Below are 15,000 nucleotides of genomic sequence, written 5' to 3'. Positions count from 1 at the left end.
ATACTGTAATAATACGAAATATTCCGAGTGTATGCTTGGATGTTACCGCGGAGGCTGGCTGGTAAACAATGGGACGGGGCGGCACATGTGAGGCTGGCTGAGGGCACATTGGACGCGTCTCGGACGAAAATCGGTAAGCGGGTTTTTAATCGGTATGCGCGGCAAAAATTTTGCGATAAAAGTAATCGTTATGCGGAAAAATCGCTATGTGATGCCATCGTTATGCGGGGGTCCACTGTATATATATATATATATATATATATATATATATATATATATATATATATATATATATATATATATGTATATATATATATGTATATATATATATATTGGCAGTTTGGAGGGATATGTTGTGTATCTTTATACGTATATGCTTCTAAACTGTTGTATTCTGAGCACCTCTGCAAAAACAGTGATAATTTGTGAGTGTGGTGAAAGTGTTGAATGATGATGAAAGTATTTTCTTTTTGGGGATTTTCATTCTTTTTTGGATCACCCTGCCTTGGTGGGAGACGGCCGACTTGTTGGGAAAAAAAATATATATATATATATATATATATATATATATATTTTTTTTTTTTTTTTTTTTTCAACAAGTCGGCCGTCTCCCACCGAGGCAGGGTGACCCAAGAAAGAAAGAAAATCCCCAAAGAGAAAATGCTTTCATCATCATTCAACACTTTCACCACACTCACAAATTATCACTGTTTTTGCAGAGGTGCTCAGAATACAACAGTTTAGAAGCATATCCGTATAAAGATACACAACATATCCCTCCAAACTGCCAATATATATATATATATATATATATATATACACACACACACACACACACACACACACACACACACACACACACACACACACACACACACACACACACACACACACACACACACACACACACACACACACACACACATACATATCTTTCAACACACCGGCCATATCCCACCGAGGCGGGGTGGTCCAAAAGGAAAATCGAAAGTTTCTCCTTTTACATTTAGTAATATATACAGAAGAAGGGGTTACTAGCCCCTTGCTCCTTGCATTTTAGTTGCCTCTTACAACACGCATGGCTTACGGAGGAAGAATTCTGTTCCACTTCCCCATGGAGAGAACAGGAAATAAACAAGAACAAGAACTAGTAAGAAAATAGAAGAAAACCCAGAAGGGTGTATACATATATATATATGCTTGTACATGTATGTGTAGTGTGACCTAAGTGTAAGAAGTAGTAGCAAGACGTACCTGAAATCTTGCATGTTTACGAGACAGAAAAATGGACAACAGCAATCCTACCATCATGTAAAACAATTACAGGCTTTTGTTTGACAATCACTTGGCAGGATGGTAGTACCTCCCTGGGTGGTTGCTGTCTGCCTACCTACTACCTAGGGTATATATATATATATATCTTTCTTTCTTTCAACACACCGGCCGTATCCCACCGAGGTGGGGTGGCCCAAAAGGGAAAAAACGAAAATTTCTCCTTTTATATTTAGTAATATATACGGGAGAAGGGGTTACTAGCCCCTTGTTCCCAGCATTTTAGTCGCCTCTTACGACACGCATGGCTTACGGAGGAAGAATTCTGTTCCACTTCCCCATGGAGATAAGAGGAAATAAACAAGAACAAAAACTAGAATGAAAATAGAAGAAAACCCAGAGGGGTAACCATGTTAATATATGCTTGTACATGTATGTGTAGTGTGACCTAAGTGTAAGTAGAAGTAGCAAGATATACCTGGTATCCCACATGTAGGATGTTATTATTATCATTATGATTATTATTATTATTATTATTATTATTATAAGTACAGAATTTTGGAAACAAACATTAAATTGCTTTGGTTATACTGCACAACAATGGGTTTCCTTGTAAGGGATGAGTGGAGGAGAGGGTTAGTGAAGGATATAAAATGGACATTGTAGTTGGTGCAATAGATTAGTCTCCATTAAAAAGTCACAAAGAGTCTGCATTAAAGGTATGACTTTCATTGAGGAGGGCAGTTTGAGTTAATGCATCAGTATAGATGTTGAAAATTGATTCTGCTTGTTCTTTGATAGGGCAGTTTATTAATATACTCTTATTTTATAATGCTTAGAGCTACCTAGCAGTTCTCAGAGAGAGGTGCTGGGAATTTTGCCACATAAAATAAGTGAGCTCGTGTGTGTGTGTGTGTGTGTGTGCATGTGTACGTGTATGCACATACACTATTTATTTATTTTCAAAAAAAGTAACTGCAATGTTGCATAATCTCATTGAGCTTCATATGTAAATTTAATTCAGCTTAATTTTACCAAACCTATCATAGATAAATCTAAATTTATTTAGTACTATTAAAACATCAGTGAAATACCATATATTAAAACTGATATTTAGAGGTATGTACTGTATTTCATCACTGAATAAATGCTCAACTTGTTTGGCAAATGATTGTTGCTTTATAAATCAGGATTGCAAGCTCTGCCTAAGAAGCACGGCTTATGTACGTTGCAACCTAACCTGCTTTTTTTTCTCTCCACAGAAAAGAGCAAAGGATCGAGAAGCAGAAATGGAGATGCTTCACAATTCAATGTTTTCTTAACAAGAAGGTATCTCTGTCTTGTATTATGCTGCTCTTCACCTTCAGCAGTTGTTGAGAAAACTAATCACGCAGTATTTCTAATGAAGGAGCCATCAACCTTAAAATGGAGGAATCAAGCTATTGTGTGAAACAAATTAGTTGAAAAGACCAGTTACCATACCAAAAAAAAAAAAAATGCCTACTCAGATTTGAACTTTAAACTGTGAATTAAGGTTGGAAAACTTAGCATTCCAAACCATGTGTACTCCATTGTGATTGCTATGAATAAAAATCTGTTATAGCATTGCCACTTTAAATATGATCATTATAAGCTAACCCAGTTTTTTATTGATATAAATTTAATTTTAGTTACATGAAATTTCTATTATATTTATCCACAGATAGTACTTGAAAGATAAAATTTATGAACTGTAATCAGACACTATCATGGAGAACAAGAGCAAAAATATATCTATGCAAGCTTAAATTTGATGTATTAGTGAAGGTTTTTTTATAGAAGCGGTTGAGGATAGGGGCTGAAGGTGTTTAAATGGTGTTATAATAATGGTGAAATATTTATTAATAATAATATTATTATTTTAACATATCAGCCATCTCCCACCAAGGCAGGGTGACCCAAAAATGAAGAAGCTAGTTTTTCTTTTTAAATGTAGTAATTTATACAGGAGAGGGGGTTACTAGCCCCTTGCTCCCGGCATTTTAGCCATCTCTTGAGCCACGCATTGTTCATGGACGAATTCTGTTCCACTTCCCCATGGAGATAAAAGGAAATAAACAAGAGCAAGAACTAGTAAGTAAATAAAAGAAAACTCAGAGGGGTGTGTGTATATATATGCTTTTACATGCATGTGTATTGTGACCTAAGTGTAAGTAGGAGTAGCAAAACATGCCTGAAATCTTGCATGTTTATGAGACAGAAAATTATTATTATTACAGCCTCTCCTCACTTAACAATTTAGTGCCGTTCCTAAGAGCATGTTGTTAAATGAATTCGTCACTAAGTGTAGAGCATACTATAATGGTAGAGTTTGTGTCAGCCATCTTTGATATTGTTTTAATGTCACCTTTGCACCATTTATAACATATCTGGTATATTTTTAAATGTTTATACAGTAACCTGTAGTGTACTGTATATTGAAATAAACAGAATAGAGGAAATCAGCTCTGATATACATTATTTAGGTATGAATACTGGTCAGAGAGCCTGTTGTAAATCCGAGGCGTCAGTAAACGAGTACGTTACTAAGTGAGGGGAGGCTGTATTTAAAACATGTAGGTTAATAGCTTGCTTGTGTACAGATTTGATACAGCCTCTAGGATTATCATTTTTTTTTTTTGTAATTTATAAGGAAAGTTGCTTGTTATGTGAAGCACTTCAAGCAGACTAAAACTAGCACTATTCTTACAAACTGCTTAATACGTACTAGCCTGACATAAGGATTATAACATGAAATTAAGTTTAGTGTGACAATTCATCATAGCTATTTTCTATACAAAATAAGGCATTTTATGCTACAAGGGGTAGTTTAGATTACAGTGGGGAGGAATTAAGTAAGGTAGTGGCTTAAGATAAAGTTGATATGAAGAATTACATCAAGTTCATGGTGCATTTTTTGAGTGTTTTTGTAACAATTGGGAGATTTTTTTTTATTCTTTACTTGGTTTGTTCCAAATTTTGTGTTCTTTGATTTACATGGAGTGTTTACTCAGGAATATCAAAAAGATATTTATTTCAAGATTTATGTCTCTGCATTAGTTTTTTTTTTTAACTAAGCAACATCAGTGTACAGTAGGAGAACAACAGCATGACTTTGGTAAGTATTAAATTTAGTATTATTTGCATGTTTATGTAAGCAAGATTTTTTGTACATTTTTTTACCATGCTTTTTGACTGTAGCGAGCAGACATGGCTTATGCAGAAATAACTGTTTTGTCACAAATCAACATATATTGACTCGCAAAATTGTAATGACATGATTGCAAACAAACCATACCACGGGCAGGGATAGAACCCGCGATCAGAGAGTCATAAAACTCCAGACCAACATGATAGCCATTGGGCCAGCTGGCTATAACAAGATTCTTCCAACTAGGTACAGGTCTCCTTCAACATTCACGTTTTCAACTTCCACGGGCTTCACACATTCGCGAATTCCCAACCGCCAAATTCCCAGCCACCAAATTCCCAGCCGCCAAATCATATTTAAGTTTCCCGCCACCTGCGAGTCCCTACTACCCTCCCTCTGACCCCCACAACTGGCAGCCAGCCCTCCCACCACTCAGTGTGGTGAGTGTTTTGTTTGTTCATTATTTGCTATTAAACTACAGTAAAAATAATGTAAACCCATTCATGACTGCATATTGGAATGGCTATTCGGACAGGTACTAGACGGTGACAACATGTGTTTACTCTTGAACACGGCAAAGAATCAAACATTTCTGCTACAGCTAATAATAACAATAATAGTAGTAGTAGTAGTAATAATAATAATAAAAATAATAATAATAATAATAATAAATACGATATAATTGAAGAAGGAAATTGTACAAAAATACAAGGGAGTGGTTGACACATCGTCAGTGTGACTTTGTTTATGCTGGAGTGAGCATTAGTCTCCCTGCTCTTCCAAACATTTCACAATAATTCATTGTGTTTGGTGCTTGTAGATTGAGTGTGACTAGAGTGGTAGAGGCAGTGGTTGAGGCAGCTGTTGAGGCAGCGATTGAGGCAGTGGTTGAGGCAGCGATTGAGACAGTGGTTGAGGCAGTGGTTGAGGCAGTGGTTGAGGCAGCGATTGAGATAGTGGTTGAGGCAGTGGTTGAGGCAACGATTGAGATAGTGGTTGAGGCAGTGGTTGAGGCAACGATTGAGGCAGCGGTTGAGGCAGCGGTTAAGGCAGCGATTGAGGCAGTGGTTGAGGCAGCTGTTGAGGCAGCGATTGAGGCAGCGATTGAGGCAGCTGTTATTATTATTATTATTATAATCAAGGGGAAGCGCTAAACCCGGAGGGTTATACAGCGCCTGGGGGGGATGTGGAAGGCATTCAGGCTTAATTCGGGGAACTGGAGCACAGATCCAATTCCCTAAATCAAGAGCCCCTCACCAACATCAAGGAACCTTCCTTGAGGGGAAGGCAGCTGTTGAGGCAGCGATTGAGGCAGCGGTTGAGGCAGCAATTGAGGCAGCGGTTGAGGCAGCGATTGAGGCAGCGGTTGAGGCAGCGATTGAGGCAGCGGTTGAGGCAATGGTATTTAATAACATACATGTTAATAATAAAAATAATAATACATGTTATTAATTGTAACATGTACTATTATTATTTATAACATATATGTTATTAAATACCACTGCCTCAACTGCTGAATTATTGTGAAATGTTTGGAAGAGCAGGGAGACTAATGTTCACTCTATAACGGGCTTGTTTGGTAGGCTGTAGCAGGGTGTGAATGATGTACTTCTTCGGAGGCTTCTTACTTTATTGATAACTAGTGTTGGGTTACACAGGCTTGTGTGTTTGTGCCCATGGCCCGGGCAGGGCCATGCCCACGAGAGAGAGCTGGGAGGCCTTGTGTGTTGATGCCAGGCCGCTGTGTGAGTGAGAGCGAGGCAAGTCTGGGCATACTGAAGTGGCAAGGCCTATAGATGGCAGCACCTGAGTGGCGCGAAATATGAACTAAGCTGGCAGACAGCATGGGCTGTCTGTGCAGACAGTACAGGTTGTCTACATACGCTCGGCCACCTACCGCGCGTCGTCCCGACGCGACAATACTGGTAGTAAAAGAAACTCGGTCTCTCTCTCGTAGGAACAGGGCACAGAACACAAAATAAAAACATATATATACATATGGACATGGAAAAAAAACTTCCTACAGGGAGGGAAGAAAAAACATGGGGTGTGCTAAACATCGTGGTCAAAGGCAATGAGCATCGATGGGCATCACTGCACGCCTTCCTGCGTCTGGACAGATACTGCAACACAGGAGACATCGCTGCGGCTGAGCTGTGACGTAACAGGGTACGGTCTCTGGAACGGTGAAGCAGACATCGTAGGAGTCGCTGCAGGTTTTCACTCAACCTGGGGCACGACATGCTGGTGCCCTCGAGTGAGGCGTCGACAAAACTCGGCAACTCGGCAGGACTTCTGGCAAGCGACTCAGGAGGACACTTCTCGACTGGTACTGTCGCTGGGCTGTCACTGCCGGCGAGCGTGAAGCGAGTTGTGGAGCGAGTCGTGGCAGAGACGACTGGGCGAAACATCTGGGAGTCGTAACATCATACACCAGACTGCAGTGAGAGAGCTAGCAGTCAAAGTGACATCTTCTTTGTGCAGGCTGCTCACTGAAGCTTGTGACACGAGGCTGACACAGCGCCTGCCGACAGGCCTGGCTGCGGCTTGACGAGTATCATCTCTCGACAGTTGGAGTTATAGCAGAGGTTAGCCTAAGCGTCCCCAGACTTGTTTCTCTATATATAACTGCACTCTGACGGTCTGGAGGTGAAGTGAAACAAATCTCGATGGGAATCGTAGCAGGTACAATTCTGCAGAACATCACGAGCGACGAGCATAAAAGCTTTCTGTACAAGAGGGCTCGTACGCTCAGGGCTGAGTAATCAGCTGTCAAACACTGGTCACGCGGGTGACTTAGCACAGTGGTGCAACTCAAGGGTCTGACCACAGACCTCACTGGACACATGGAAAACTTAAAAACACACCGCTGTACATACGGTACAACATGGCTTAACTAGCAAATGATGCTTTTCTGCGCATAAAACTGACTAAGACATACTAAAATGTGAGAACACTGACTGAGAGGAATTAATTAACACACGACATATATCTTCTCTCAATCTTCTCGACAATACTGAAATAATTACTAGAACACTCGATGTGACATCATGTGATGTCAGGCGTGATGTCGCAAGGTGACGTCAGCAGCAGTGACGTCAACAGACATCTCGAGGTGACGTCAGCAGACATCGTGACGTCATGAAGTCGGGCAGCACCGTGGGTGGCGTCGATGTGATGCGGGCAGCAGACCACAGCATGAGGCCTGGGACATCTGGTAACTCACGTGGCTTTGTAGGTCTACGTGACATCGCCCACACCCACGTGACGTCGTGATCCACGTAGCTTCGAGTGGCCTCGGGCACTCGGATACACAGCACTGGCAAAGAATTCACACGAAAAACAGCAGAAAACACAGCAGAGGGAGTGGGCAGTGGTGAGTAGTGTATGGTAGGCTGGTGGCGAGGAGCGTGCGTGAGTGTATGGCAGGGCGGGCATCTGGCGGTTCCTCCTCCCACCCACAAACACAGGGGAAACACACTGGACGCAGAAATCACCACAAAACTCACCTCTGGCTTGCTGAAACAGCTGTGCTGAGCTGAACAACAACAGCAACATACAAGTGACGCTGAACACGTGACTTGAGAAACAGCGTAGGGTCACTGGGACGCCATTACAATTCTCGGAGAATTTCGGCAAATTTCGGCTGGATCCTGCTTGTACCTGTGTCTGGATGCTCAAACGTGCAGACATGACATCAGGATAACTCGTTGAGAGACGGATGCTTCTTGTGTAGGGTGATGAAGTGAAGATGACTTCATACCTCTTCCTCCCTCTCTCCAGGCAAACACAACTGCTGCAAGCACCGCTGTCACCATTTATAATGAGCTTGTTTGGTAGGCTGTAGCGGGGTGTGAATGATATACTTCTTCGGAGGCTTCTTACTTTATTGATAACTAGTGTTGGGTTACACAGGCTTGTGTGTTTGTGCCCATGGCCCGGGCAGGGCCATGCCCACGAGAGAGAGCTGGGAGGCCTTGTGTGTTGATGCCAGGCCGCTGTGTGAGTGAGAGCGAGGCAAGTCTGGGCATACTGAAGTGGCAAGGCCTATAGATGGCAGCACCTGAGTGGCGCGAAATATGAACTAAGCTGGCAGACAGCATGGGCTGTCTGTGCAGACAGTACAGGCTGTCTACAACTCCAGCATAAACAAAGCTACACTGACGATGTGTCAACCACTCCCTCGTATTTTTGTACAATTTCCTTCTTCAATTATATCGTATTTATTATTATTATTATTATTATTATTATTATTATTATTATGATTATTATTATTATTATTATTATTATTATTATTATTATTATTATTATTATTATTATTATTATTATTATTATTACTACTACTACTACTACTATTGTTATTAGCAGTAGCAGAAATGTTCGATTCTTTGCTGTGTTCAAGAGTAAACACATGATGTCACCGTCTAATACCTTTCCGAATAGCCATTCCAATATGCAGTCATGAATGGGTTTACATTATTTATACTGTAGTTTAATAGCAAATAATGAACAAACAAAACACTCGCCACACTGAGTGGTGGGAGGGCTGGCTTCCAGTTGTGGGGGTCGGAGGGAGGGTAGTAGGGACTCGCAGTGGTGGAGGCATTGGTGGAGGCATTGGTGGAGGCATTGGTGGAGGCAGTGGTGGAGGCAGTGGTGGAGGCAATGGTGGAGGCAGTGGTGGAGTCTGTGGTATTTAATAACATACATGTTATTAAAGCATAACATGTATATATTTAGTACAGTTTATGACGTTTTCATGTATTTTATGATTGTTCATGGTTCAACAAGTTAAGGAAGCAGTATTGTATTATATTTCCCTACAATATATTGGGGCACCAAACATTCACGGTTTTTCAACATTCGCGAGGCTCTTGATCCCCTAACCCTCGCGAATGTTGAGGGAGACCGTATATTTATACACTTTTTGATCATGAGTTCTAACCCCACCCATGGTATGGTTTCAATGTATATTTATAATGCTACTGTATAATTCTGCTAAAATCATTATGAACATCTCAGAATTAATATACAGTAGAACCCCCATATCCGCTGACTCAGTATCTACGGTTTCAGTTATCCACAGTTTACTGTGGCCCAAAAATACCTCTTAATTTTGCATAATAATGGTCCCAAACAAAATTAGAGAAGCTGGCAGTTCTTCAGAGCCTAAGAGAAGCCATGAAGTGCTTCTCATCAGAGAAAAAGTGATAATTCTCCACTTTGCATAATTTATTAAATTTTATAATAGGTATGTATGTAGGACTTGTATATAGGGTTTGCTACTATCCACAGTTTCGGTATCCACAGCAGGTGCTTGGAACGTATACCCCGTGGATATGGAGGTCCTACTGTATTTTATTGACATAAAATATCAGTAGGTTTAGACTGATCTGAGATAGGGAGGATTAAGCTGTGACTGCTGTGTACAGGACTGGCAGTGTTGTCGAGTACGTACATGTATTGCACATCTGAGAAGTGGAATGAAGTGTTTCAAACAGTGGCAGTGTTCAAGGCTGTTTAATATCAGACATGGAAAGAATTCCTGACTTCTATTAAGTTAACAATATGAAATTCTTACTTTTGAATGCTATGAAAAGATTTATTTCCCCAACTGTCATAATGACCTAAAATTCACCTTTACTTTAGTGATAAGGTGAAAATCTCTATTTTCACTATGCTCCACAAAGTAAAACATTCTCATAAGAATTGTTGTGAAACCTTATAGTATAGGCTATTACAGCCTCTCCTTGCTTAGCAACATACTACTCGTTTACCAACGCCTCAGACTTAAGATGGGCTCTCTGACCAGTATTCATACCTCAATAATATATATTAGAACTGATTTCCTCTATTTCTGGTATATTTAAAAATATACCATAAATGCTATAAATGGTGCAAAGGTGACATTAAAACAATATCAGAGATGGTTGACACAAACTCACTATCATTATAGTATGCTCCTCACTTAGTGACGAATTCGTTTAACAACGTGGTCTTAGGAATGGCACTCCATCGTTAAGTGAGGAGAAGCTGTATTTATTTCACATGCAAAAACTTTTTACAAACTATACTGTTGCTGTAATAGTGCCATTATTTTATATGTAACAAGAACAAATATAAGACAGAACAGCAGGGATAAATACTCCAAAAAAAAGATGTCCAAAATCCATTATTACTGTACAGTACATTGAAATCTCAAATTTTATATAAATATTTAGTGTCACATTCATAATTTTCAGCAGAATGGGAAAACCCCTTCCTTCGAGGAGCAGGTTTGAAAGAAGGAACACTGCACCTTCCTTTGAGGGACTGATGCATGAGAAAGAACAACACACCTGCCTTCAAGGGACAGGTGTATGAGAAGGAACAACACACTTTCCTTCAAGGGATGGCTGTGAGAGAAGGAACAACACACCTTCCTTCAAGGGATGGGTGTGAGAGAAGGAACGATACACCTGCCTTCAAGGGACAGGTGTATGAGAAGGAACAACACACCTGCCTTCAAGGACAGGTATAAGAGAAGGAACAACACACTGCCTACAAGAGACAGGTGTGAGAGAAGGGGCTAGAAAGGAAGATAATTATTCTTTTTTTAATTATTTGACAAAAAAAGAGCATTTTATTTTTGGCTACTTCACAAATATAACATTTGAGCAACTTCTGACATACAACAATTAAAAACAATGATGAATAAATGTGGAACATTATAGGTATGCCTGCTAGAATGATATAAATACTCACGTACCTTCCACCCCAGGTAGATCTGTTTGTGACTTGAAAAAGCCCACTGTGTGGGCAGAACGTTGTCAATAAAGGATCACATTATACTGCATATGTGTTTATATTTCCATACAAGTGAGCCCTGCTTTACAGTGCTTCAGTTTACAGTATTTCGCTAATACGTACAGCGATTTTCAATTATACCCATTCTTCATTTATTCAGACTTCCTACAATAAATATATTTACCACTTACTGTAAGCTAATTATGAAAATATTTTAAAGTAATGTGTGTACTGTAGATGCATTTTTTAGGCCTAGCTCTTTTTCTCACTTAGTATATGATAGTGTCAGCAAGTTATCAGGCTTTTATATGCCTTTGAAAGTGAAAGAAGGCTATGTTTCCCTTTACAGTGCTTTTTGCTTTACAGCAGTAGCCCAGAACCTAACTTGCTGTATAAGCAAGGCCCTCCTGTACTGGGTATTTTCCTATCACTTCTTAGTTAAGTGTATTTCTGTATTGCTTGTTATGTACTGTACAGTATATAAGGAACTTTTGTAATTACTTTCCTTAGACTATAATTCAAGCTTGAATAAAAATGTATGTGAAGTCTTGGGAAGATAGTTCCTTTCTAGGGTAGAGGGGAAGGGGGGTGTCTTGACTTTCCATTCCCAGGTATTATATATAAGATTACTATAATGTTGCAAAAAATATATTAATTTTTTCTATTTCATGCATCTTTTCAGTAATTTGGGATAAGAGTAAAGTGAAGGAATTGCCATAAAATAACCTGCAAGGTCTACTTGGAAGCTTGAACATAAAACTTTGACTGTGATAGATGGTGTCTTAATCAGATGTTGTCAGGGAAACAGTGGAGATTTTTCAGGTGAGTCACGATGCAGTATACATCATAGTCACACAATTGCAAACAAACCATACCACGGGTGGGACTTGAACCTGCAGTATGGAGTTTTACGACTCTGACTGTGGGTTCTAGTCCCACCCGTGGTATGGTTTATAATGTAGAATCTTCCCATTATCGTCAGTAAATAAACTGTATACACCAAAGCTGATGATACTCCTGATATTTGATGAGGAAATGTATACAAATACTGAATGAGACATAATATCTATCATGTTTGTTTTGTTCATCAACTTGCTAGTGTTGTATATCATCAATAATATCATAATTTCATATTAGTTTGTCAAAAATTGTATCCAAAAGCTTGTCCCAAACTCAAATAGGCACAGTTATTAAATTTCCTTTTTTTATATCCATCAGGAAGAGAATGCTATAAAATCCATGACCACAAACTAGAAAAAATCCCACTAAAATGTTAGCATTGATAATACTTTAAGTATTTTCTTGCATTTACTCACACTTATATCCTTCCATTTCACAACATACTTGTGACTTTTTTTCATCTGATCTGTAATTTACCTTATCTTAATACTTGTATTAAACTACAGTAAGGTTATGAGGATAACAAAGATTAGGTGATGAAAGATTGGATATCAGATTGGAGGGAGAGAGTATGGAGGAGGTGAATGTATTCAGATATTTGGGAGTGGACGTGTCAACGGATGGGTCTACGAAAGATGAGGTGAATCATAGAATTGATGAGGGTAAAAGGGTGAGCGGTGCACTTAGGAGTCTGTGGAGACAAAGAATTTTGTCCTTGGAGGCAAAGAGGGGAATGTATGAGAGTATAGTTTTACCAATGCTCTTATATGGGTGTGAAGCATGGGTGATGAATGTTGCAGCGAGGAGAAGGCTGGAGGCAGTGGAGATGTCATGTCTGAGGGCAATGTGTGGTGTGAATATAATGCAGAGAATTCGTAGTTTGGAAGTTAGGAGGTGCGGGATTACCAAAACTGTTGTCCACAGGGCTGAGGAAGGGTTGTTGAGGTGGTTCGGACGTGTAGAGAGAATGGAGCGAAACAGAATGACTTCAAGAGTGTATCAGTCTGAAGTGGAAGGAAGGCGGGGTACGGGTCGGCCTAGGAAAGGTTGGAGGGAGGGGGTAAAGGAGGTTTTGTGTGCGAGGGGCTTGGACTTCCAGCAGGCATGCGTGAGCGTGTTTGATAGGAGTGAATGGAGACAAATGTTTTTTAATACATGACGTGCTGTTGGAGTGTGAGCAAAGTAACATTTATGAAGGGGTTCAGGGAAACCGGCAGGCCGGACTTGAGTCCTGGAGATGGGAAGTACAGTGCCTGCACTCTGAAGGAGGGGTGTTAATGTTGCAGTTTAGAAACTGTAGTGTAAAGCACCCTTCTGGCAAGACAGTGATGGAGTGAATAATGGTGAAAGTTTTTCTTTTTCGGGCCACCCTGCCTTGGTGGGAATCGGCCAGTGTGTTAATAAAAAAAATAAACTACATTCACTTTCCTCATTCTCATTCCATACTCTTTTACAGGTACACATTTTCATCTCTTTCAACTCTTCTAATATTACTGTCTCATCTTTAAGCAGCGACTGAGGCAATTTTCACTGTTTATCAGTTTTATCATCTTTAACCACTTTGAGGTCTGTGCCATGGTACTACAGGTTTGAGTTCAGGGCCTGTGCTGTAGAACTATGTGATGAGCTCAGCTCACTCAAATTAATAGTGAGCGGTGGTAAATTTGGGCCTAGATACAAGAGAATGGGTCTATACAGTGAGTGTGCACCATATAAAAAATCCCGCCTCACGCAGTGCATGATGGGGAAAAACTGGAAACGTGAATTTGGTTTAAAATAGCGACTTTGCAGTGCATTATTGAGCTGGTTTTTATGGTTGTACAGTGGACCCTTGACATTCGATACTAATCCGTTCCTGAGAGCTATCAAATGTTGAAAATATCGAAAGTCGAATTAATTTTCCCCATAAGAAATAATGGAAATCAAATTAATCCATGCAAGACACCCAAAAGTATGAAAAAAAAAAATTTACCACATGAAATATTAAGTTTAATGCAATAGAATAAGTACAATAACAATAGAATAATAACAATAGAATAATTGACACTTACCTTTAATGAAGATCTGGTGATGATTGATGGGATGGGAGGAGGGGAGAGTGTCTCGAAGTTGTTACTGTTTAGAAGGGGAATCCCCTTCCATTAGGACTTAACAACATAAGAACGAAGGAACACTGCAGCAGGCCTACTGGCCCATGCGAGGCAGGTCCAAGTCTCCTACCGGCTTAAGCCAATGCACCCAACCTAGTCAGGTCAGGTCACCTTGACTTAAGGGAGGAACACGGCAACCGTCCTGGTAGCACAAGCTAATCAGGTCCAACTCACACCCACCCGCACCCACTCATGTATTTATCCAACCTATTTTTAAAGCTACACAACGTTCTGGCCTCTATAACTGTGCTTGGGAGTTTGTTCCACTCATCCACAACTCTATTACCAAACCAGTACTTTCCTATATCCTTCCTGAATCTGAATTTTTCTAACTTAAAACCATTGCTGCGAGTCCTGTCTAGGCTAGATATTTTCAGCACACTATTTACATCCCCTTTATTTATTCCTGTCTTCCATTTATACACCTCAGTCATATCCCCCCTAATTCTACGTCTTTCTAGAGAGTGCAGATTCAGGGCCCTTAGTCTATCCTCATAGGGAAGGTTTCTGATACATGGGATCAACTTTGTCATCCTCCTTTGTACATTTTCCAGAGCATTTATATCCATTCTGTAATACGGTAACCAAAACTGTGCAGCATAATCTAAATGAGGCCTAACCAAGGATGTATAGAATTGAAGAACAACCTGAGGACTCCTATTATTTATGCTTCTTGATATAAAGCCAAGGATTCTATTAGCTTTATTGCAAACACTTATGCAC

At 40.0% G+C, this 15,000-nt stretch overlaps 1 protein-coding gene across 3 annotated transcripts in view; it reads left to right on the top strand.

Annotated features, from left to right (window-relative positions):
- Positions 1–11,274, top strand: part of LOC128684520 (E3 ubiquitin-protein ligase RNF181) — a 43,815-nt gene extending 32,541 nt beyond the window's left edge. The window contains exons 7-8 of one of the 3 annotated variants that reach the window (XM_070091337.1): positions 2,535–2,601; positions 10,687–11,274. In XM_070091337.1, the coding sequence (XP_069947438.1) occupies positions 2,535–2,594 (60 nt within the window). In that variant the 3' untranslated portion in view covers positions 2,595–2,601; positions 10,687–11,274. Of the gene's footprint in view, positions 1–2,534; positions 2,878–10,683 lie in introns of those variants that run through there. The other 2 variants (XM_070091336.1, XM_070091335.1) reach the window with 2 other exon arrangements.
- The last annotated feature ends 3,726 nt before the right edge of the window (positions 11,275–15,000 follow it).

Source organism: Cherax quadricarinatus, chromosome 35 (assembly GCF_038502225.1).
Source record: "Cherax quadricarinatus isolate ZL_2023a chromosome 35, ASM3850222v1, whole genome shotgun sequence".
NCBI lineage: Eukaryota > Metazoa > Arthropoda > Malacostraca > Decapoda > Parastacidae > Cherax > Cherax quadricarinatus.
Note: the sequence above shows the minus strand (reverse complement) of the source record. Positions and strands in the feature narration are given on the sequence as shown.